The sequence below is a fragment of the Balaenoptera borealis genome (genome assembly GCF_965194805.1).
Source record: "Balaenoptera borealis genome assembly, chromosome: 5".
NCBI classification, from domain to species: domain Eukaryota; kingdom Metazoa; phylum Chordata; class Mammalia; order Artiodactyla; family Balaenopteridae; genus Balaenoptera; species Balaenoptera borealis.
The window spans coordinates 7,368,210-7,394,542 of NC_138862.1; the positions used below are offsets into that span (position 1 = coordinate 7,368,210).

Here is a 26,333-nt window from a genome sequence, read left to right on the forward strand (position 1 = left end):
AGAAAACCCTAAAGATTACACCAAAAAACTGTTAGAACTAATAAATAAATTCAGTAAAGTTGCAGGATACAAAATAAATATTAAAAAATCTATTGAATATGTATATATTAATAAACTATCAGAAAGAGAAATAAGGAAAACAATTCCATTTAAAATCACATAGAAAAGAATAAAATACCTAGGAATAAGTTTAGCTAAGGAAGTGAAAGACCTTTATATTGAAAACTATAAGACATTAATGAAAGAAATTGAAGAAGACACAAATAAATGGAAAGATATTCCATGCTTATGGATTGGAAGGATCAATATTGTTAAAATGTCCATACTACCCAACATGATCTAAAGATTCTATGCTGTCCCTATCAAAATTCCAAGGACATTTTTCAAAGAAATAAAATAAATAATCCTAAAATTTGTATAGAATCACAAAAAATCCTGAATAGCCAAAGCAATTTTGAGAAAGAAGGTCAAAGTTGGAGGTAACATGCTTCCTGATTTCAAACTATCTTACAAAGGTATAGTAATTAAAACAGTATGGTATTGGCATAAAAACAGACACATAGATCAATGGAACAGAAAAGAGAGCACAGAAATAAACCCTCACGTATATGCTCAGTTAATTTACTACAAAGTAGCTGAGAATACACAATGGGGAATGGACAGTCTCTTCAATAAGTGGTGTTGGGAAAACGGGACAGCCACATGCAAAAGAATGAAACTCGAACACCATCTTACACCATACCTGAAAATTAACTCAAAATGGATTAAAGATTTGAACATAAGACCTGAAACCATAAACCTCCTAGAAGAAAACATAGACAGTAAACTCCTTGACATAGGTCTTGGTGATGATTTTTTTGATTCTGACACCAAAAGCAAAGCAACAAAATAAAAAATGAATAAATGGGACTACTTCATGCTAAAAAGCTTCTGCACAACAAAGGAAACCATCAACAAAATGAAAAGGCAAGCTACTGAATGGGAGAAAATATTTCCAAATCATATATACGATCATCTAAAATATATCTAAAGTACATAAAGAGCTCAAACAACTCAGTAACAAAACAAAAACAAGCAATCCAATTAAACAATGGGAAGAAGATATGAATAGAAATTTTTCCAAAGAAAGCAAGCAAGTAATCAATAGGTATATGAAAAGATGCTCAACATCATTAATCATCAGGGAAATGCAAATCAAGACCATGATGAGATATCACCTCACACCTGTTAGAATAGCTATTATCAAAAAGGTAACAAATAACAAGTGTTGGTGAGGATATGGAGAAAAGGGAACATTCATGCACTGTTGGTGGGAATGTAAATTGGTGCAACCACTATGGAGGTTCCTCAAAAAATTAAAAATAAAGCTACCATATGATCTAGCAATTCCACTTTGGGGTATTTATTCGAAGAAAACTAAAACATTATCTTGAAAAGGTATATGTACCTCCATGTTCATTGCAACATCATTTACAATAGCCAAGATATGAAAACTATTTGTATCCCTTGATAGATGAATGGATGAAGAAGATGTGGTATATATATATATATATATATATATATATATATATATATATACACAATAAAATATTATTTAGCCATAAAAGGAATGAAATATTGCTATTTTTGACAACATGGATGGACCTCAAGTGTATCATGCTAACTGAAATAAGTCAGACAGAGAGAGACAAATATTGTATGATCTCTATTATATGTGGGAATCTAAAAAATACAACAAACAAACAAACAAAAAAAGAAGCCCATAGATACAGAGAACAGATTGGTGGTGGCTGGAGGAGGGGATAAGGAGGTGAGAGAAATGGATGAAAGGGATCAAAAGGTAAAAAGAAAACAAAAATGAAGTTGATGTAAAACAGACACAGAAAATTTGAATCATATTCAAAACATTTACTTTATATATATGTTTATATAGTAAAAAGTGGAATTTATGAATGAATGAAGTGAAACCCTCCCTCAAAAACCTATTTAATCTCTAGCTACTCAACTCCCTCTCTGGTCTTCTTTATAGCAGAACTTCTTGAGAGTGTTATCTATAATCATTGGTTCCATTTCCTAACCTTAATTTTCTACTCAACCCACATCACCCATCAATTTCTTCATCAAAACTGTTCTCTTGTGATCATCAGTGATTTCCATGACAGTGAATTCAAAGGAAACTTCTTAGTCCTCATTTTCTCGGCTTTTCAGCTGCATTTGAGACTGCTGACAGTGACCTTGGCTTCTGTGACATAATACTCCATTTTTTCTCCTCTTGATATTCAAAAAAATAAAAATAAAAATAATAAAAGTCCATTATAAGTTAAAATAAAGCTGTAACTCAAACAGGGATGCCCTACTTCAACAGTGTGATGTCATGCCCAGATGAGAAAGAAGTTTACTCCTCCCCCGGCTCCTTATCTGTCTATTTCTAGAATGAGGAGAGCAAACTCAGCTGTGCTCCCTGAGGCTGGAGCCCTTCACAGCCCAGCTACTGCAGCTCAGAGCAAGTGCTGTTGCACTGCCTGAGGTTGCCACCCAAATATGGTGGTGGTGGGGGACCTAAATAGATACCTCTTCTCACTGCTGCTAATAGCTCCTAGGGCCTGGCAGGCTACTGTGACATGTTCAGCTTGACCACACTCTACAGCTGTCTGCAGTGGCTGCTCTCAATGGCTGCTGAAGCAAGAAGTATGTTGTCTGGTTACTGAAACATCATCAGCCTAAGACTGTGTGGCTTGACTGAGTCTTCATCTCTGGCTCTTGCCCTGCCGCTTGGTGTAGATCCTACCATGGGATCAGCCAAGGGTGGGCCACACCAGAATTGGCTTGGACCCCAATATGATACATTTATAGGCATTTACACAATCACTTCCTCAGGCTGCAAGCCTATCACCAGCACAGCCCAAGGATGGAATTTTCTGGCATCAGTAACCCAAAATCTAAATTTTAAATCTAGAATTCCCACCACTCTCTAGTCCCACTACTTTCTTTTCTATGGTGAGTGCTATCTCATCCAATAAATTAAAGAAAAATATTCAGCAAGGTGCTTATTGTATAGGGCACATTTTCATAGACACTATGGATACAGGAGAAAAGAAGGAAAATCCCAACCCTCATAGAACCAATATTTCCATTTCCAGTGTTATTGCCATTTTCTACCATTTGGGCTTAAATCAAGACCATCTTCATCTGTCCACTATGTTTTATACGAAGGGAAGAGTTTCTCTTTTTATTCTATCTTTCCTAGTCTATCCTATTTTATCCTAATCTTCTATGCAAACTCCCTGAGTGTGTAACAGCAATCAGCATGCTGTACCACACTGGGCAAACTGGGAGGTCAGCAAGAGGTGGTTACATCAGAGGAGGATGTTGAATCTTCACCTGCCTACACAACCAGGGCCTCTATTTCATGAGAATTAATTTCCTCTGCATCATGTATAATGGAGTGTGTAATTTTCAGCAGTAAATGACCAGGAAGGCTTTTATGCTCACCTTGACATCTCAGTATGCAGCTTCATGTCAGCGGCCTGGCCCACTTCATTTGAATAGAATGGGTTGTGCTCCCTTCATTTGCTCATGAGACCAGGGAACATTGTAAGAAAGGAGCAGTTACATAATTACACTCCAACAGCCTGATCTATGGTGGATCATTGAAGCCCCTCTTCCCGACCTTAGGTGCAACCCATCATTCTATTTCCCCTCAGCTACCAACAAACTTGTTCTGGGGTGATGGGGTGTGTGTAGTTTGAAATATGTCCACAAATTCTTTGACACTCTCTTGAAAAGCTGGAGCCTATTCTCCTCCTCTTGAGTAAGGGCTGGATTTACTGACTTATTGCTAAAGAATAGGCGAAAAAAGCAAAAGTGACAGAGTGCAACGTCAGAGGCTAAGTCATAGAAGACATGGTGGATTCCTGTTTGCTTTCTCTCTTGGATCAATCTGTCTGGAAGATGCTGGCTTCCATGTCATGAGAATGACCATGGAGAGGCCCATGTGGTGAAGACTGAAAACTCCAGCCAATAGCCAGTGAGAAATTGAGTCCTCCTATCAACAGCGGATCCTCCAGCCCCGATCAAGCCTTCAGATGACTGCAGCTCCTGGCGACACCTTGCTTGCACATCATAAAGACTTGGAGTCAGAATCACCTAACTAAGCTACTCCCACATTCCTGACCATCAAAAGCACTGAGATAAGAAGTGCTTGTTATACACCACCACCTTTCAAGGTAATTTGTTATTCAACAATAAGAAAGCTAATACAAGGTACCATTACATTCTCAAAAACTTCTAAGAATCTAACCTAAAATCACCAGTTTCATTACTATCAGAGAATTACAATGACACGTTTTAAATCAGTAACTCAAAGTTTACAGCATGTGTTAGTCAGGATGGTTACCACTAGCTACTGTAAAAAACAATCTTCCCTCCACCCACAAATCCCAATGGCTTAACGGATAGAGGTTAAGTTCTTCTTTGTACTCTGTTGGCCAGAACCAATCACATGTCCCCAGCCTAGCTACAAAGAAAACTGGCTAACTTTGGGAGTCCAAGGAATATTGATCACTGCTGCGCTCACTGCCACATGGCCCTGTTTGAGCCTTCTAATTTCAAAACCAGAATAAATATAGTTTTAAAGAGATGTGTAATCTATGTTTGCTCTTTGTACAGCAGCCTGGGGATTAACATGGGAGATATATTGACCATAATAAACCTTATTCTGTTATTGCTTCCTGCATAAAGTCCCCACCACAAATTGTTTTTCTGGGAATCCCCAGGGTATGTCTCCCAGGCACCTGAGACAAACTTTATCAGACACCCGCCATTTCCTTCTTTTTTCCTGCTGGACAGCATTCATTGCTCCACTAACTGCCCATCCCACTATGAACAGAAGTGGGTCCATTAAGGTTTGACGAGTTCTGTGCTTCCTAGACAATGTTCCGTGAGGGGTGGGGGGACAACTGTCTCTTTCCCTTTTGGGTCTTACTTTGTCCCCTGGAACCTCAAGATGACCTTTAAGTGAAAACAGCTCTTTAACAATAGCTCTTTGTTTCCATATCTCTGAAACAAAGATGGCGCTGGGGGTTCCCCCTGCCCCACCCGTGCCCCTCTCCTGTGACACATTTCTTCCACCCTCTCCGGTCATCCATCCACTCCTAAGTATTCCATAGTAACTCCTTTATCACAGGTCTTATGACATGTGATACATGGAGAATGGTGGGGATCCTGGCTGGCATGTGATGCCAAGATGCTGCAATTCTGCTCCACTCTACAATGGCTACTAGGGGTACTCTGCCTGAGTATTAGAGACGAGAAAATCTGGACCATTTCTTTAAAACTGTATTGTATTTTCCAGACTTCCCCTGAGCCTATACTTATTGAACTTACCCACCTTTTCCTCACTTTCGAAGAGATTTTCAAATACATTCCTTTAGCATATTATGACTGCACACCTCATGTGTGTGTAATTCTGGGCCCTAGAACTGCCCAAAAGTGTAAACTTTCACCCAAACCCACATTTTCTGGCATATGAATTTTCCAACCTTCCTCATTGTTTCCTTTCCCTAAATAAAAAAAGATTGATAAAAAAGTTATAAAATATTTCTCAGACTTCCAGGAAATTGCATTAAACATCTTGATAAGTGAAGTGTAAAGAAGTTGAAATATGCAGATCAAATTCCCGTTAAAAAATGTGAATACTCATACAAATGAGGGGGAATGTGCTTTGCAGAACCATCGTTTTGGATTTTCTGAACCAAAAGCATTTGAAAAAAATAGTTGGAGACGTTCAGCAATTCCAAACTGTGGCTGGGCTCACCCGTCCCTAATTTCAAGGGAAATTAAACCCATGTGTTTCTCATTCATTTACACTCAGTTCACCAAAATACTATTTGGTAAGAGTGATGGGCCAACCAGGAAGCTGCCCAGCCTATTTTTCACTGTTGTCCTCAACTGGGAAGTGGGCTTGGCCAATGGCCATCAGCTTCGCTGGCGGTTGATCTTCTACATGGAACCCACAAAGTCCTAATGGACTTGAAACTCGCTGAGGTAGACTCATAGACATGAGAGGGCTTGGAGAGGTCAATGGTCCAGCTCCCTGCCTCAGGGCAGATCTACATTTAGAGCCCTTGCTACTCCAGTTTAGTTCTGTCTTCTTTGCTAATCCATCCTTTTCATCAACAACCTTGCCCTTCAGGAAGTGCCTCCTTCTAGCCTCCCTGAAAGGCTTGTATACTGTACTGGACACTGTTAATGCATCACTCATAGATCCTTGGACATCTTTTTCTGTAATTGAAATACAGTTCATTTACAGTACAATGTTGTGTTAGTTTCAGGTATACAGCAAACTGATTCATATATATATGTGTATATATATGTACTGTAGGTCCTTGTTATTTATCTATTTTATATATAGTAGTATGTATCTGTTAATTCCAAACTCCTAATTTACCCCTCCCCCCTTTCCCCTTTGGTAACCATAAGTTTGTTTTCTATGTCTGTGAGTCTATTTCTGTTTTGTAAATAAGTTCATTTGTATCATTTTTTTAAAGATTCCACATGGAAGTGATATCATATGATATTCATCTTTCTTTGTCTGACTTATTTTACTTAGTATGATAATCTCTAGCTCCATTCACATTGCTGCAAATGGCATTATTTCATTCTATTTATGTCTGAGTAATATTCCATTGTATATATATAGCACATCTTCTTTATCCATTCATCCGTTGATGGACATTTAGTTTGTTTCCATGTCTTCGCTATTGTAAATAGTGCTGCTGTGAACATTAGGGTTCATGTAACTTTTCAAATTAGAGTTTTTGTCTTTTCCAAATATATGCCCAGGAGAAGAATTGCCGGGTCATATGGTAACTCTATTTTCAGTGTTTTAAGGAAACTTCCATATTGTTTTCCATAGTGGCTACACCAATTTACATTCCTACCAACAGTGTAGGAGGGTTCCCTTTTCTCCATAAGCTCTCCAACATTTATTATTTGTAGACTTTTTATGATGGCCATTCTGACCAGTGTGAGATGATACCCCATTGTACTTTTGATTTGCATTTCTCTAATAATTTGTGATGCTGAGCATCTTTTCATGTGCCTGTTCATGGGACACCTTTTTCCAGCTTTCTGTCCCCACCTCCCAACTTGTGCAAACTTTTCTGCCAGAGGCTCCCCCAGGGGTCCTGAAGCTTTCTTACCCTCAGCTTAGGGGAGGAATCATGTATTGTAAGGAATAATTACGTTACTTAAAAAAAATTTTTTGATGCTCAGTCTGATATGGACATAGAATAACACCAGAGAGAAACATATGAAAACAGAAGAGATTTATTCTACTTGCAGGTCCTAGAGGAGGGAGGCACAGCTTGGCATGCAGCAGCCACTGGGGCAGAGCATCCAGGGAGTGGGCTCAACCAGGCAGGTGGGAGAGAGTGAGGACCCCTGGGCCAGTGCCTTTATGGGGGTCACGTGGACTATGCAAGCAAAAGGCAGGAGTGGGTTTCACTGGTGTGTTTGAAGGTCAACAGGTCACTGTCAGGGGAGCGCAAGAAGGGAAACTTGTGTCAGGGTATAGATAGCCTTATCACCCTGGTGCACCTGGTCACCTGGGTGGTATATTCACAGCCTGTTCGTGGGGATGTTGAGGCAACTGGAAAATAGGAAGTTTTAAAACTTTGCACTACCAATCAGAGTCTTCTTGGAGGATGGATGATGAACCCAGGTTATCAGCTGTCTCCCCACAGACCGGCTGGATGGGAATGTTTGATGGGCCAATAGGAGAGAATGTCAGAGTCACCCCTGCCTTCCACTTAGAGTCTCAATGAATTTCTGCAAGTTGCAGGGATATCTGAACAATACTCCTTCTCCTTGGAGCCAGAGATCAAAATGGCAGCCCAAGTCCCCAGAAGCTCATAGCATGACTCTCTCATGGTGTGGACTCTCTGGTATGAGGAGACACTAGGGCAACGTGTGGGTCTGGTTCTGCTGGAACAAAACACCACCACTGCGAGGACAGAGGAGGGTGGTAGGGAGCACCAGTCAGCATTCTTGGTAAACAGCTCAAAGAGTAGACACTGCTTGGATGCTGGGTTGGTTGGCAAAGGATAACACGCTTTCAGGAGAACATAAGAAGAGCTGGCCCATCTTGTGGACAAAGGCTGATACAGGGCAAGTGCTGAATACATATCTGATGTTGAAACAATAAGGTTCTCCATAAAGAACGGCAAAGTGGGAAGATTCTTGGACAGGGATTAGTGGTTCTGATTTTGGGGCCAGAACCTGTGACATTTGGAGCATGATAATTGCTCTGAGGAGAAGCCATAGAGCACAATGGTTAAGCGTGTGATGCTTGGGGTTGAATCTGTCTCCTCTGGGTTTCAACCGTGACCTTGGGCAAGTCCCTTAAATTTTCTGTGCTTTGGTTTTTTACATTGATTGTTATGGGATAATAAGAGTACCTGCCTTTACACTGAGGATTAAGTGAATAAATTCATGTGCAGCTGTGAGAACGGTGTCCAACACTCAACGTGTGCTTAATAAATGCCAGATATGATTGTTAGTATCATTAACAGCCTCATGGATAGATAACACTGTAGAGGAAGTTGTGGGACATGACCCAGCTCTATACGAATGAGAGAGGTGATGTTAATCACTCATGGCAAGAGGATTTATAAAAAGCTCTTCAGCTCCATCTCATCTAAATTGGATAGTTTAGTTCAGGCTCCTTTAAGTGCGGACTCAGACCAGCAGCTTGCGTGTCACCTGGGAGCTTGTTACAAATGTGGAATCTCAGGACCCAGTCCAGATCTAATGAATCAGAATCTTCATTTTAACTAGCTCCCTGGTGATTAGAACGTACATCAGTGATGAGAGGCAGACAGAGAGGACAGACGATATGAAGGCCCAGGGAGAAGACCATGGGAAGATGGAGGCAGAGATTAGAGTGATGCGGCCACAAGCCAAGGAGCATCTGGGGCGACCAGAAGATGGAGGAGGCCAGGAAGGATCCTATCCTACAGGTTTCAGAGGGGGAACCGCCCTGCCTACGCTGACTTCAGACTTCTTGCCTCCAGAATTGTGAGACAATAAATTTCCTTTGTTCTAAACCACCAAATTTGTGTAATTTGTTACGGCAGCCCTAGGGAAAGAATACAAATAGCATGGCTTTTCCAGGAATCTGCTTTTATCTCCTAATATAATAAATGTTGCCAAATCGATATTAATGTGGAGACCACAACACTCTAAGGACCTGGTGTGGTAATCGGGCGATTGTTAATGTGTCTAATTTGGCTGGGTAAGAATTAAGTGAAGAAAGCAACCACTTTATCTGATGGTGAACCACACACCTATGGCTGTGAGGATGGGCTTGCTTCCTGCCCTCCAGCCTCTGCCTTGGAGAGCACTGAGGCTTGAGCTGTGGTTTCCAGCTCAGATTCCTACTCAGGGGAAATGAAGATGCTCTGGGCCATTGTCTCCTCACCCAATCCACCTTACCCCAGGTCCTGTTCTCCTTGAACCCTTCTTCCCAATATTTTACCCAGTTCCATTCCTGTCATGGTCAGCCTATTTATGCCTGAGTTCCAGCCTTAATTTTTGCCCCAGAAATAAGGTTTTGTCTGTCTCACTTCTTCACTGACTTCTCTTAGGAACAGATTCTGCCCCTGATTTGGTTGCATTGGGTTTGGGTCCTGAAACTTCACTCTCTTGATCTCCACTCTTTGTGGTGGGTTCATTCACCATGTCTCTCTCCTTGGCCCCTTCCTTTACCCATCTGCCCATGAAATGGGGAGATTTGCAGTCCTGTCTCCGCAAGCATCAGGACCCATCTGTCAGGACCTCCATCTACAGTCAGCTTCCAGGGACTCTCTTGTGTGTTTGCCCTGTGTTTCTAGCTTTTCTTGGCACCTGGGTCCTGATCTTGCCTGCTTAGCCCTGGTCATTATTATAGCAGTGACTGTGTGTGCTGGGGCCACTCACTTGTCCCCACTAGGCCCCCTACACTCAGGATCAAATTCCAGCATGCTCTGTTGGTTCTGTAGTGTTTGCTCATCTCTATAAAGCTCTCTTTGTCTCTCCATTAGCCAAGATCTTAAAATGATTACCTCTCTTAGAGTTTCTCTGAAGAACCCAGTATAAATTCTTGCAAATCAGGTTTTCAGAGATCAGCAAAACAATCTCTTGGAAACTTACCACTCCATCTGTATTGGCAGCACTCTGGCAAATCCCTTACTATTTGCATCGCTGCTCTTCAGTATTAATTCAGTACCCAGGGGTCAGGTCTATGGCAACATAGCAACTCAACCGTGGTTTGTTTTCACTTGACAAAAACACACGAGAGCTGAACAACAGCTGCTTTGCTCCAAGAACATCAACCACCAAATCCACTAGGCTACTTTGGATGCTCTGTGGAATGGCCCATCCAGGAGTCAGGAGAGAGCTTGCGTAGGGAGATGGGCTTTCACTTTGGTCAGTCCTGGGTTTTACTCCTGGTTCTGTCACTTCCTAACTATGCGACTTTGGACAAGTTACTTAACTTTTCTGAGCCTCAGTTTTATCGTCTATAAAATAGGGATCCTGACAATGCTTACCTGTTTCAAGGAGATACAACTTGATCATAATGGACGTAAGGAACTTCGAACTAAACTGGGTACGTACACTTAGCCACCGAGACTTTCCTTTGGGATTGCTTAATTTTGGGTCACCCTTATGTCTACTTTTCGGCCAAATGTTCATCCCTACATAGATAAACAGCAGGGTTGCAGATTTTGTTTAAATCTTAGTGAGCAGCATTCATATTCCTCTGCTCTTTTCTTTCAGCTGATGGATTCATATCATTTCTACCTTCTGAATACTTATCCTGTGTGCTCAGCCCCTGAAAAACAGACCCCTGGCAGCATGCAAGGCCTCCGTGTAATTCTTCCAGGCTCCCAGCCTCATCTTTTCCCTGGGTGATCTACTCTGTCATCACTTAGCTCTGATTTTGACCCATCACACGTAGAAATCAGTTCCATGGTGAGATTCCTATGCTGTAAATTTAGGAGATGGAACATTAGACCAGAAGGGAGAGACCTGAATCACTGTACTTGCTTGCTGGGTCACACTGAGTGAGACACTGAACCTCAGTGAGCAGTAGGGTCTTCTGTAAAGTATAGGAATTAAACATATCCTACTTCCTTTGTTGGGTATAAAATAGGCCATTAACTGTTTTGAAGTTGCTTAAAGCATTAAGAACATTACAAGTGTGTGTACTGTTTGTTCTCTGCAAATCCAAGGTGTGGCCAGAAGTCCTGGGACTTGCTTGCATGCACGCACGTGTGTGTGTGTGTTGCTTGTATGAGGAGAAAAGGCATGTTGCAACAGGACACGCTACAACATACTCCCCATGTAGCAGGTCAGCCAGATTCATGGTGGGGGTGTGGGTTAGGAAAAGCACACGTTGTTCTGTGTTGGTGTAGAACTGTGTGTCTGTTGTTTATAGCAGACTTACGGCAGATCTTTAAATCACATGCAGATCTTTAAACCATATGTAAACAGAGTTTTTGACAGACTCAGTAGAGGCCAACCAAGAAAGATACAAAACAAATGGCCCTAGGGACTGGTGAAACACATTTGGGACATTCAAATATACTACACACTCAGCACTATAGTGGAAGTGTTAAATTCAAGTAAAGGGATAGAAAATTTTGGGAAAAAAACTTCAAACAAGCTAATAGTTTCTGGAAAGAATATGGACTTTTGCATGAAAAATTAAACCATAAAACTTGTTTATCTGACTTTTTTTTTAAACATCTTTATTGGAGTATAACTGCTTTAAAACAGTATGTTAGTTTCTGCTGTATAACAAAGTGAATCAGCTATACATATACATATATCCCCATATCTCCTCCCTTTTGCAACTCCCTCCCACCCTCCCTATCCCACCCCTCTAGGTGGTCACAAAGCACCGAGCTGATCTCCCTGTGCTATGCAGCTGCTTCCCACTAGCTATCTATTTTACATTTGGTAGTACATATAAGTCCATGCCACTCTCTCACTTTGTCCCAGCTTACCCTTACCCCCCACGGTGTCCTCAAGCCCATTCTCTACATCTGCGTCTTTATTCCTGTCCTGCCCCTAGGTTCTTCAGAACCTTTTTTTTTTTTTTTTAAGATTCCATATATATGTGTTAGCATATGGTATTTGTTTTTCTCTTTCTGACTTACTTCACTCTGTATGACAGACTCTAGGTCCATCCACTTCACTACAAATAACTCAATTTCGTTTCTTTTTTATGGCTGAGTAATATTCCATTGTATATATGTGCCACATCTTCTTTATCCATTCATCTGTTGATGGACACTTAGGTTGCTTCCATGTCCTGACTATTGTAAATAGAGCTGCAGTGAACATTTTGGTACATGACTCTTTACCCTGAGAAAACCATAATATCTGACTTTTTGAAGCCAGGTGAATGAAATCAAGGATTTCTGAGAAATTATGGCTGCCAGGATGCTCTGTTTCCTGCCCAAAACCAAAGCTTCCCATGCTGCTGTGACAAAGTCCCATATATTCACTGCCCCGAAGACATGGTGTGGTAGAGTCAAAGCTCTTTCATGTCTTGGACATGGACAGCTCAGTTCTCAGCCAAGGTCACCCCACAAGGGCAAGCAGATGCTGGGAGATAATGGAGTAGAAAATAATATGTGTCTGAGAAATTTCATGCAAATTAAAATTAATAAAATATATCCCAACTGACGAGCCTCATTACTGGGTTTCAGATTACTGTGCACTTTCTGGAAAACATTTTGGCTTTTTTGCCGAAACAGCATCCTCCATTTTGACTTCCTACCATATGCACCAGCCTTTTATATTTCCACCTGTCACATTCTCAAAGAACCTAGTCTTGCCACCACTGAGAATACCGCAATGAACGAACCAAGATTCCAAAAGAGCAGGTTCCAAAAGAGACACCTGTAGAGGGTTTGGAGCTTTGGTGGCTACTTTGTTGTATGCCTGTATGTGGTATTCCCACAGGAGGACGATGACTATTTCTTGGGTGCATATCTCTGCAGTGTGGATCTTAAATAGCTGTGTTGCTTTGCAGTCACACCCATACTGATACCTTTAAGGCTTATATAATTATGTGTTTTATTTCTTTTCATCCATCAAAGTAAAAGAGCAATGGAATGCAAGGGACTTTGGTAAGGAATAAGGTGCTGAAAGGATGTTGTTAAACTGTTAACTTGATCTTTAATCATTGACTAAAATAAAATGAGCAAGTAGAGCATCACGGCACAAGAAAGAGAAGAAGCAGGAATTTCATTTTCTTTTCTTTGATTAGAAAAGAAACAAAATACATCCCTTTAGACATTGGTAGAAAATACCATCTCAACAAGGACCTAGTCATCCCCGAATTATTGTAGTTACCATCATTGGAAAAGGCTGTGTCAAATGAGTTTATCTCTGAGGTCTCTAAGAAAATATTAAAGTCCTGTCCATCAGAGCACCAGCTGTAACATCATTACCCTTCCAGTGAAATGAGAAGAAACTCAAGACTGTAAAAGTAGCTTTATTGTATTTGCTACTGTTTCACAGATTAGAGTGATTCCACATATATAAAAAAAGAAAGGTGATGGAGATACATATGAAACAAGAAATGGTTTGACAAATAGCAGAATGAATTCATAGAACATAAAAGGACCTATTTAAAGCTGATTGGTCATAGCATGATTGGGTTCAGTAGTGACCAAGTACACACACCTCAGTTAGTTTGAGATTTCTAACATGCACCAAGTAGTAGCTCAACCTTGAGAAACAGGAGTCACTACTATGCTAAGGTAAATTTAAGCCTAAGACTAGTTTAAAAATCAGAGGAGAACAAGGACACGCATCTTGCGGCATGGTGTAGTGATCAGATGGAGTGCTATATATAGCAAGAGAACAAGGCATGATGGAGATTTTGGTAAATGCACACTGCCAGTATCTACGAAAAGCAGAACTGTTTGCTTGTAAAATCTCATGTCATTTGGGATTTCCATCTTCATACCATTCCCGTGAATTTCATTAAGTGGTATTTTGGAGTGGGTCCTTTTGGAATGGAGATGACTGTTTACCAAACCATTCTTTTTCATAACTGACAATGCTATGATACCCTACAGAAATAATTCTTCAAAAATAGATCCAAGTTGGCTGTCATCCTGCCTTCCCCTCCTAACTGCTGTTGAATACTTTGTGTCAGCACACAAACACAGCTTCCTCTCATGATCTGGAAGTTTGTTTTTGTAAAAAGTCCCTGATACAGTCATACTTCCTGTAATGATTTGATTTAATGCAACATCCTTAGTCTTAAGATGGATTGCAGATGAAAGAATATGGTTATATTATAGTAAATGAAAAAAAATCATTCCTTTGAATTTCTCTCCAATCACGTTCTTGGAAGTTCTTTACTTTTTCAGCAATATTAAGGGCATTTGCAACAATAACAATCATAGGAATAATAAGCTAAGAGGTCATATTTCTTAGCTCAGAATCAACAACTTCTGATTTTTTTTTGGGAATGGGTAACTATGTAATCAATTGTAGTAGCTCCCTTGGAGTCTAATTTTGAGTAGGTTCTACCTCTAACTTTAATATTTTTAAGGGGTGAAATTGGATATCTTAAGTTGTTGGGAAGACATGGATACTAGATAAGATTTGGCCTTGAGTAAAGATAAGATCACAGTTAAGTACCTCATAAGGCTGGAGCTGCTAAACAAAAAACTTGGTGATGGGCTTTTAGGTTGATGCCTTCATCTTTGGCTTTGCCCATCCCATGCTGGTTAGGAATACAAAGCCATCAGCCTGATTCTCCAACAGAGGTTGGGAGTCAGGGCTCCTGTACATCATGTGGAGGAAGAGTTAGAGCCCATTGTTGCTGGCCCTTCTGTGATAGGCTCAAAGAATGTGCATGGAATCTACCAAAGTCCCCTGTGTTTGGCTGAAATTTACTTTTATTAGTTATATGTCCTTTATCTACATATATGACATCTTTGACATTTATACTCATATGCCAATTATGTCCTTCAATTTCCATAAGCAATTCTTGTAATTTTATTAGGAATTAACTATTCACTCAAATCAACAGGTTTTTCTTGGTCTTCTATTTTTACACACTAGCAACATACTAACTGAAAGATAAAAGTTCCTATCCTCAGTTTTTAGGCATCTAAATGTCCACAAATTACTAATTTGGATTGATTGATTATTTTTAACCCACAGGCTTATTTGACTTGCTAGAATGGATGGCAAAGATGAAGAATAATCAGCCAAGGACATGTCAAGTTGAAAAGAAAATTGAGTCTAACAGGAGAACTGACAGAAGATCAAGATGAAGTGACATGACTGGAGCTTTATTTCTGCCTCATGTGTTTTTTTCATTAAATATCTAGTAGAAAAACTTTGGGAAAAAGTGGGGCTTAATACATCAGTGTTTCTTAAAGGCTAGGAAAATTGCTACCCCTGGGAAGCCAGAAGGATATGATGACACAGTCTGTTGTAATGTGAGACTGAATGACCCATATTTCCCCTGCAATGAAGTTCTTTTCCACTGGTAGAAGTCTTTTTATGTGGAAGTCTAATTGATCAACTATTAGCTTTTATTTTTACACGTTTCTCACTGCCTTTCTTACTTTGAAGACAAAGACTTTGTTTCAGATTTCTTTAAAAAAATCAAAACAACACAACGACAATAAAAACAAAGTCTACCAACAAATAGTAATTCCTCAAGAAATTAAGCAGCTCCTTTATTCTTTAAAATTCCAGTTGAATTTTGATTATACCATTTCATTGCAAATTTATACTCTGGAGACTCAAACTCTGCTCATAAGTTACCTCATTCTGAGAGCAGAAACTGCTCATTGCTACCCAGAGACCCAAGGACTGGTTGGCAGCTCATCCTGATTACAGATAAGCTGAAATTCACAAAAGGCAAACCGTGTGTAGTTAGTCAATTAGGAGTGAAATGTTAAATTTAGACCTTCAGGGGTAAGTCTTCCCAGGGGAAGAAAATTAAGGACACCTTGGACCTATGCAGAGCCCAATGCTGGAATTCGAGTGTACACTACAGAACTTGGAAATCAAGACTTAAAATGCTAATACCTTTCATTTGAAAAAAAATCCCATCCCAGAAAACGATTATAAAATAACCTGCATTCAAAACTAGTTATTTCTAATATTTAACACTAAAAGTCTAGCAAGAATGAAAGCCAAGATTGAGAGGCTGGAAGGCTTTGTTATGCCACATGGTTGGATGTCTGACCCTTTGACCACAGGGACCAAATACAGAACGAAGCCCGAGGATGAGGTGGTCCTTTACTCAGCTACCAGTGCAAAGGCCTCGTGACTTCCTTGCTTTTCTTTTCTCTTTTCTTCTTTCTCCAGATGATGTCTGAGTACTGAGGATCCAAGCAAGGGAGAAAGAATCATATTGCAGTAGAAGTGTCCCTTTTTTTTTTTTTTAATCTGTCAATTTACATTTCGGTGGGATTGAAATCAGTCAATTAAAACTGAAAATTTAATTCAAAGAAAAATCAGACAAAATAGTTGTTTAAATGCATCTAAATACCTGACCCACTCATTCATGGCATTTTTTACTTTTAACCTCTAATTTTAGGTTTCTGGAATCTCATCTCTGGGCTGTAATTTCCTGTTAAGTGGGAAAGAGAAACAAAGATGGCTTGCTGTGAGGATCAATGAGTGAATCTTTGCTATGCTGTCTGGAGCCATTGGCTACCGGGTGCTGTGTCAGTACAATGTATTTTATCACTTAAATAAGACATGGCTTGCAGATTACACTGATTTGCTGCTCGTTACGTTGTGGTTTCTCAAATGGAACATGACATTTTTGAATGGCTGCACTGAGAAGGTCTCATGCATTGGAAATATTTCAAAATGCAAAAAACATTTTTGGGTCAAAATCCTCAGTTAGCTTAACAATTGTTAGTTGGGTGTTGAGCATGAATCTGTTTCAGTCAGATTCATGCCCAGATGTAATCAAATAATTTTGCCTGGATCCTTTTGTTAGCATGTTAACACGAGAGCATTTTGTACAGAGTAATAATAAGTGTGCTTAGAAAATGCTAAGTTTCAAACCAGAAGCAACTTTAGAGCTATTTATGGAATATTTTGTTATAATATGATTTATTGACTTGTACAAGTATTGGATTTTAAGACACTACGTATTTATTTTGTGTGTAGTGCAATAGATCAGATGATCGAGTCTTCCAAATTTGGCTGAAATAGGTATGCGAAATGAACATACAGTAAGATTTCTCAATCTTATGCTACATCATTGTACCATATACAATAGAAGTATGCAAGATTCTTAATTTTGATCACATTCAAATTAGCACTGATGTAAATACTGTGGAAAAATGTAATAGTGCAAGAGAAAAACTGTAAACATGCCAGGGCATTATTTTCCTGTCAATTTTACCACATTATACAATAAAAAAAGGTTTAATAACTAAAACGACTAATATCTAACTACATTAATGTGATTTTAAAAAATTAATTAATTAATTAATTTTTGGCTGTGTTGCGTCTTCGTTGCTGCGCGTGGGCTTTCTCTAGTTGCGGTGAGCAGGGGCTACTCTTCTCTGCAGTGCGTGGGCTTCTCATTGCAGTGGCTTCACTTTGTTGTGGAGCATGGGCTCTAGGCGTGCAGGCTCTAGAGCGCAGGCTCAGTAGTTGTGGCTTAGTTGCTCCGCAGCGTGTGTGATCTTCCCGGACTAGGGCTCGAACCTGTGTGCCCTGCATTGGCAGATGGGTTCTTAACCACTGCGCCACCAAGGAAGTCCTAATGTGATTTTTTAAAAAGAGAATGAAGATCTAAAACAACCTGCCATAAAATGATCAACAGAAAAAGAAAAAGAAAAAACTTCCTGAATAATTGAAGACGATAATTTCCTGTGCACGGAGATTGTATTTTAAACTTTTACAGCTTCAACCCCATGATTTTTACAGCTGCATTAAAGGTTCAGTTCTGGGTCAGAGGTTTTAGCCACATTTTCTGTTTAACAGAAGGAGACTTGAAATGTGGGAACATCATGATATGACACCATTTCACAGATAATCTGAATCCAGATTACTTGCCCCAGTGTTTTCATTCTTATGGAACAAAATATACGTGAGCACACTTGTCCAGGACTTGCTCTTTTAATTGCAAATGTCTTCATGGATAATTTCCACAATTGTGATGGAAGAGCCAGGACGAGCACGCCTCTGTGTGTGTGCATGCATGCGGTGTGCACGCTCGCAGGTCAGGTCAGTGTATCCATATATGTGGGCTCATGTGTACATCCATGCCGTGTCTACACACTCAAAGTCACATTCTTCTTGAGTGAATGTACAAATCTGTCCTGGTTTGAATGAAATGAGAATTCACCTTTTTCACATTTAGCCAATCCTAGCCCATTTATTCTCTGCCCCAAATAAACGCTCTAAATTCTGCCAAAATCCAAACGTTACCTGTGTCACACTGAGTTGTATGAGATTTATTTCATTACTGAGGGCATCCTTTACATGTTATCAGAGTATCAAATTTTGTTCATGCTTCAAGTAATCGTCTGTGTTTTAATTCCTTATCCTCAGCTCCACAAGTTCCTTGGAGTCCCATCCAACCTCACGGACTGGACTTCAATATAGGAGCACATTTCCGATTGTTATGGAGCTGAATGTTTCTTTTGTGTTCACTGTAATCAACAAGCATGTGCTTAGCTTGAGAGAGACAACCATTACTCTCAACAGTGTTATTCTGTTCTTGAAATACCTGTGGCAGTTCCTTTGCGGACAAGGTATTTTAATAAGGAATGAAATCACTGAAAGGAATATTTGTCCATAATAAAGAACTGGGGACCTGGGACCCACAGAGTCCCCTGGCTTCAGAAAGTTACTTTGAAAACATTGTCCAGAGTGAAGTTTTAAAACTTTCATTTTTACATGAATGACTTGTGGGGGTCCTGTTAAGATACAGCCTCTGATTCTCTAAGTCCAGGTGGGGCTAAATTACTAATAAGCTCCTGGATGCTGTTGATACTGCTGGCCTGTGAACCCATTTTGAATAGAAAGGGGCTAGTACATTCCAACCAAAACAAATTAGTGTGAACAATCACATCAGCTCCATCTGTACATGTATTCACAACGATGCATTCCTGATTTGATCAATGTCACTCTGTACAATTACATTCACTGAAAAAGGTAAAAACAGAATTATTATATTTTGTGAGTACAGAGTCCCTTTGCCCCTTTTTATGTATTACCAGATAGCCTTCATTATAAATACCTTTTTCTCTGCTTGAAAAAATGAGTGTGTTTTAGAGCAATGATATAAGTGGATACTGAACCACGTTTCAGCTCTCGGCCATCTCGTCTTTGATACTTGGATTGAATAAATACATTTTGTTATAGCTGACATCCTTGTATGGAAATGCATTTCCTTTCAATATCAGCATTGTGAAATATCTGTCCATCCAGATTGTTTCAAGTAGCCTCCACCAAGTTCTTGGAAATGCAGCCCCCTTTTAGAAAATTTGAATTTGGGGAGTTTGCTTCACACAAAGCATTTAAAAAAGGAACCCTACCACAGGTGGAATGCTTGTTTAGACACCAGATCAAAGGAACAGGTCTGTACATCTGTGCGGTTTTTCAGAGTGTGTCCACACATTTTTGTTTTCCCAGTGGCCTCTGGGTTTGAAGGGAGCTCAGATGTGGAAGCAGCTCAGAGTTAAGTCGAGGCGACACCACTGCCGTCAGACGTTGCTCTGTTGCAACAAAAGCGTTCTCAGCTCTCTTTCCCTCTGATCTTCCTGCCTGTACTTCTCCTCAAGTTTCTGTTTCTCAGAATCCGTGCAGTAAAAGGTGCAATCTGGGCTCTTCCGGATCTGTTCGAACTGACTGAAATCAGCCACGTACTTGCCGGTTTTTGAGAGAGAAACCACAGGCACAAACTCAAAACCCCAGTAGATCTCCTCTGGGATGTAAGACGTGCGGCTCTGGCAGACAGCGCTGGTGGACTCCACCGTGGCATTGAGGAGAACCACCAGCTCAAACTCCTTCTCCTTAAGGTTTTGGGGGGTGAGATCTCTCAGAGGGCTCGTCTCATCCAGCACATGGTAGAATGTCATGGGCAAGATGAGGAAGGGGCTCTCGGAAGAGGAGTCCACGTGGAATTTGACGGTGGCCTGGTTGAGGAGGATTCGCTCCCCCTCCTTGGTGACGTGGGTCTGGAGGAGCTTTCCCGAGAGCTGGCACTGAATCAGGAGACTCTTCCTCATGTTGGCCACCTGGATCACCAAGCACAGCTTCCCGTTCTGCTTGGTGATGACGGCACAGTGGCTGAACTTGATGGTCTCCGCCCGCTTTTTGGGTCTCGCGATTTTGGCCAGGAAGGTGCCCGTGATGAAGATCTCAATCAAGGTGGTGATGACCAGCTGAGCCACCAAGAGGAAGATGGCATGAGGGCATTCCTCCGTGATGGAACGGACTCCGTAGCCGATGGTTGTCTGGGATTCCAGGGAAAAGAGAAATGCCCCCGTGAGGGAGTCTACTTTCATGATGCAGGGGGTGTGATTTGAAGTGTGCTCACTGGGTTCTAAGTCCCCATGAATGAAGGCAATGGCATAGTAGATCACACCAAAAAGGAACCAGGTCATCACGAACGTGGCAGCAAACAGGGTGAGCTTGTATCTCCACTTCATGTCGATGACGGTGGTCCACAAGTCTTGGAGGTAGAGCAGGTATATGCCATCCACTTTGTCGATTCTCACGTTGCTGTGTCCACTCTTGGACATGACTCGGGGTCTGCTGGTCTTGAGGCCAGCTCCAGCAGTGTGCTTCACCAGGGGAGCACTGGCCATGCTGATGTTAATCGGGTCCATGGTCAGGCTTTGGGACCACCTAAGGAAATGACAAAGAAAGACGTTCCATTGTTGTCACATGAGGTAGAATGCCCAGAAGACAGAAACAGGATAATCATGTGAGATAAATACGAATGTACATGGACGTTTACAAGAAAGGATAATTCTGAGGGCAAGATTAATCAATGTGTACTTGAGGATGGCAGTAGGATGGAGTGAGGAGCACAGACTGGAGACAAGGAAACCTGGGTTAAATGTTGACTCTCCAACTTATTTGCTGTGAGACCTGGGGTAAGCTATTTAACCTTTCTGGACCTCAAATCTCTAATATGTAAAATATGGAAATAAAGTCTACTTCTCAGGATTCTTGTGATAGTTGAATGAGATAATGGCTATAAAGTGCCAAAACAGAGCTTCACACTCAAAAAAGTGACGCTAATCTTCTCCTTGTGATATCACACTCACAAGAATCCACTCCATGGAGTATTATGAATATTGATGTATATTCAGCTCTTATGGATTTCCGAGTATAGAAAATTTAAAAATAAGTTGACTGAGCATAGGGCCAGTACTGATATAATTAAAATGCACCATCCATAAGATACTTCTTGATACAGTGATGGGAAATGTTAATACAAAATTTAAAACCTTGTGTAGTATTCATAAACGTTTTTAAAAAGCTACCATTTGCATGACATTCCCTGTAGTAGCAATTCAGTTTCCCCCTAGTCCAATGAATAATTGGGAATCCACGACCTGTCCTAGTTCTTGATTACAGTGGAAAAGAGCAAGTTATCAAACAACCAAAAACAAACATAGAGTGAATAATTAAGCTTTATTAACGGCTTGATCAATATGTTGGTTATTCTTAGAAAAGTGTTATCAATATAGAATATTAGGTGTGACAGTGAGGTATGTTGCAAAAACTCGGCCTTACTTCTTTTGAGCTAAGTAGAACCAGCATAGGAATCTATTTTAAAGAGCTAATGAACAGGTAAATAAGTACAGGCATCCAACATTGTAGCAGAACAGACTTACCTAGAAGAAGCACTAGGGTCCCACACTGAGCCCTGGGCAATGCTCTGCCCTCTGTTTACAGATCGGGACAAGCTGGGTGTGAGACCACACAACATCTTATAGTACCTGCCTGGTGACTGAGATAAATTACCCCTACATTCCTTGAAAAACATAATGTGAGTGATTATAGGGCAATTCTACCTGGTTGGTAAGTTTTTTCCACCTCATCGGCATTTTAAGAATAATAATAAAAAAATTTCTCCCCTTCAAAAGGAACTGGTATATGGTGGTCTGTGATTCATGCAATAATCTTTGCTGTTGGAGCAGTGTTATCTCAATAGAAGTTTCTAAAGTAATCCTTTGGGCAAATCCCTTCAAGGAATCTGAAACTGTATCCATTATAGGATAACACCTGTTGAGGATGCAGTAAATCTGTTGGGCTTTTTAATTTTCCTGTTATGTTATTAAGAGTGTGTCATTTACTGACTGCCCCTTGAAATGATTTTTTTTTTCTCAGAAAGGAGAGTCACTGTTTCATTTTCTTTGCAAAGAAGGGCCCTAAGTTATTCAGAGTTTATTTTACTTGTTGAAGCCTATTCCATTTATTTGGGGATCAATTTAGATGAAAAGTACAGGATATAATTTAGCCTGGGCTTTATCAGACACTTTATGCAGCACTTCTCAGTAACCAAGAGGAAAGCGACCACAATGAAAGTTTGAAAAGGTCAATGCCATGCTGGCATGCCCAAATGCGTAGTCAAGCTCAGAACACTTTGCCAAGACAAATGTAGCTTATGGACAAGTAATTGCATGCACTTAAAAAAAAAAAAAAAGAAACTGGTAGGGGAAAGTGCATGCCATTCAACCCACTGAAAGAAAAACAGAAGCTTAAGTTTTCTTGTGTGAATGATGAAGAAGTGTCCTGCAGCACAAGCTAAGCTCCAGGCTCAGCCTTCCACCAGGTTCTGGGAAACTTGGCCCTGTTTCTATGAAGGCAATGCCATGAAGCTTCTGTTTTAACCTCTGTTTCAAAGGGGCAATGGGCCAGGCTTGCGATGAGCTGAATCTTTCCTCTCTTTCTGCTGAAAGCTCTTGTGCTGCATTTTTGCACAACTATTGTTGGAATCAGTGACACCAATGGCTATCAGAGGATGAGGGGCATATATGGGGGAACAAAACTTAGAGTCTCTGGGTGGGGTGGGGGTCTTGGGATTAGCATCTCTCTGTGGAAAAGAGCGGCTGGTGGACAGCACTCAAAGGTTAAACACACACTCCCTCCCTCTCAACATTCCTGTGCCCTCAGAACTGGGTGCTACCTGGTCACTCACTCGGCAGGTCAAATGGCGGCTTCTTCAAAGCAGGTGTATCGTCCTCGCTCCCCTTCGCCCACCTGGCTACCATGGGATTCTTCTACTTCCTGAAAGAAAGAGGGACACATGGAGTTCACAGCTGTTTACTAAGAAACTGACCCAGTGAAACTGACCCTTACTGATTCCCCCAAGTGCTAGGGCCCCAGCATTCACCTTCCAACCCCTGGTGATCTGGCATGGTGCCCAGAATAGATCCAAGCTCAAGGAGTATTTTAGGAATAAAATTGAAGCCCCAATCACAGCCCTCACTGTAGAATTCCCACCCTCTGGAGGGAGCTCGATAGCAAAACACCCTGGAAAGAGTGGGTTAACTCACCCCCACTGAAGCCCACTATCAACTGACCAGCAAACCGGGAGGCAGGAAGGGGAAGTGCAGAGGAAGTAAACAGTGAGAATTGGAAGGGAAGAGTCTAGAATATTTTTACCGCCTGTGGAAATGCATTATTGCTGTTGAGTCATAGAACATTAGATTCAAAAAGAATGTCAAAACCAAGGCATTTGACACACGTTTTTCAAACGAGGAGACCTGGGAGGTTGCAGTGACTTGTCTTCATCACACAGATGGCCCATAGCAGAAAGAACGAGGTCCAAAGTCTTTGGAAGCTAGACTGGAGTTCTTGTCAGTACACAAATCCCTCTTAAACCTCCAAAGTTTAATGCAATCTGTTCTAACTCCACTAGATTCTTTTGCATGCTACTTTTCTGAAATACTTCTTCCTAAACTATACATATATATCTCCCCACATTTTTATCTGTCTTATACACAGAAGCTTATGTACACTTCACACTTCTTTTCTGATCTACTAATTATTGTAAATAATTACAATAATTACTCTTTTACCATTTAGGTAGTCCCAATTATCAGTCTGTATAGCCTTTTATATACTGGATTCTCCCAGTGTGTTCACAGTATGTTTGGCAAACGACATCTACATCATTGCTCTATTAAGATCCAGCATCTCCTTCTTTGCACCCATTTCTTTTTACCTGTATGCTTTATCTTTTACACATTATTATATGCTCTTAATTTATAGTATTTCATTCCTCAGCAGACTTCTTTAATGCAATTTACTTCATTGCACACTCTTCTTTCATATAATTTTATGTTACTGCTTTAGATTTTTTTCCCTTAGATTCTGCAATCTACCTGGTTTCACTTCTAAAATATTAAGGGACCATAACCATTTCCCAAAAGTAAAGGATGGAAAGAATAATAAAATATATTCTTTTCTAATTTTCCCTCTCCTAATCCCACAAAGAAACAATATTCTGTATGAACCATTAGTAGTTTTCTATAGTCTCTGGAAATTGTATTTATTTCTCCAGCTTTCATCATATGATTCCAACATGTGGGTTGGGATTGTAATTCTTAGAATGGTGATACCTTTACTGAAGTGAAGTCCTTGAAACTACTGAATGGAGAGGTCAATATTACACTCTCCTATTTCAGGCCAGTAACATATACATGGAATGAAGTCACTTAGTGCTTAGGCTGTGTAGCATTTGTTTTCTGGAGATAAAGGGGGAAAAAACACATTTTGGAAACAGAACTAAACAGTAGCCACATTGAAAAAGACACTTATCTATATGAAGAACCACACTTCTAGTGCTGGGAACAAAACAATGAGAATGGAAGAAATGGAAAGGAAGTTCCCATCACCATCGTCAGTGGAAGGGGAAGAATTCTATCCAAGAAAGGGGATCTGGTAAGAATGGAAGACCAAAGAAATTAACTACTGTGAGCTGGAGCACACTGTCCTGTCAGAGAGAAATCAACCTGTAAATGGACAGAAAGTCCCTGACCAGTTAGGAGAAATACATATGCAAATACTAAGCAAGAACAGAGTCAGGATAGAGCCAGAAATGGTCCAAAGTGGGAAAGATCCAGATAATAAAATGACAATAATAAAATAAAGATTCAGATAAGTGACAATAATACTAAAGCTTCAGATCACTAATAACAATCATCATCATCATAAATAGATAATGCTAGAGCCATGTACCAGCCACTATTCTAGGTGCTCTCCATGTGTGAATGTAATTAACCCTCACACCATCCCCATGAGGAAGAAATGGAGCCACAGAGAGGTCGTGTGACTCACCCAAGTTCTCAACAGCTGGCACCTAGCAGTGTGTGAAGCTGTTGTATCTACACTCTCAACCTCTCTGACAAGGGTGCTCAGACTTTAGCTGCATCAGAACCATCTGGAAGGCTTGGAGTTTCTGACTCGGTAGGTCTAGGGTGGAGTCCAAGAATTAGCATGTCTAAAAATTCCCAGGTGACGCTGCTGTTGCAGGAACACACATTGAGAACAACCACACTGGGATATAGGTGTTGAATCATATCAGAAGCTTAACGGCTTCCCCCTCCCCTTGATAAATCTCCGATTCCCCACTTGCCCTTAGCATTTCTAAAATAACGCTATTGCACACAGACATGGAGAACATCCGTTTATTACTTTTCAGAATCTTCACCATCCTTACAGATAAATGAATGTCAATGACCCAGTGGCCCAAGGCTAAGTATTACTTTTTTAAAGCAGCAATATATGGAGAATCTGATCAAAACTGTAACACATTATTTATATTTAGCATATAAATATCATATAAGTATTATGTGTTATAGGATATGTACAAATTATATATTATTTAACTTATATAATATTTACAGTAAACACATAGATATTATGACATATTATTCATATTATATTAAATATATAATATAAATAATGCTAGTAGATATATTAGCCAAAATTAAGCACAGATAAGTCTCTCATTTCCACAATAGACTTTCACCCACCATTCTTCTAGCCAACCTGTATTTACAGGATATCTAATTCTCAACAATGTGATAATACAGCTAACTTTCATGTGATGCTTGGCTGGGAAAAAAATAAATATGCTTTAAGAATGATTTTTTTTCCCCTCCTAGTTAGTACAAAACTGAGACCTTCTAAAAACGGATAGTTCTGTTGAGTCAAATTTTGGAAGTTTTCAGTTCACCCATGCTGGGAAAACCTTCTGTGTTCCATGGTGGGCTAACAAAGTATATGCACCTGTGGAAAAATAATTT

The 26,333-nt window shown here is 40.3% G+C and overlaps 1 protein-coding gene and 1 long non-coding RNA gene across 3 annotated transcripts; one reads left to right on the top strand and one right to left on the bottom strand.

Annotated features, from left to right (window-relative positions):
* The first annotated feature begins 1,594 nt into the window (after positions 1-1,594).
* Positions 1,595-15,717, top strand: LOC309629235. The gene is made up of 2 exons (XR_014244944.1): positions 1,595-10,648; positions 10,819-15,717. It is a non-coding gene; the product is annotated as an uncharacterized lncRNA (long non-coding RNA).
* Positions 15,718-15,736: 19 nt separating this feature from the next.
* KCNJ15 (potassium inwardly rectifying channel subfamily J member 15) lies at positions 15,737-23,307 on the bottom strand. 2 transcript variants are annotated; one of them, XM_082393018.1, is made up of 2 exons: positions 23,207-23,307; positions 15,737-20,913 (listed from the first exon to the last, which is right to left on the bottom strand). In XM_082393018.1, exon 2 carries the CDS (start codon positions 20,892-20,894, stop codon positions 19,767-19,769), a length of 1,128 nt encoding a protein of 375 aa, XP_082249144.1. In that variant the 5' UTR covers positions 20,895-20,913; positions 23,207-23,307; the 3' UTR covers positions 15,737-19,766. The 2 variants fall into 2 exon arrangements, with proteins under 2 accessions (XP_082249144.1, XP_082249145.1); XM_082393019.1 differs by having other exon boundaries at positions 23,219-23,305.
* Between the last annotated feature and the right edge of the window lie 3,026 nt (positions 23,308-26,333).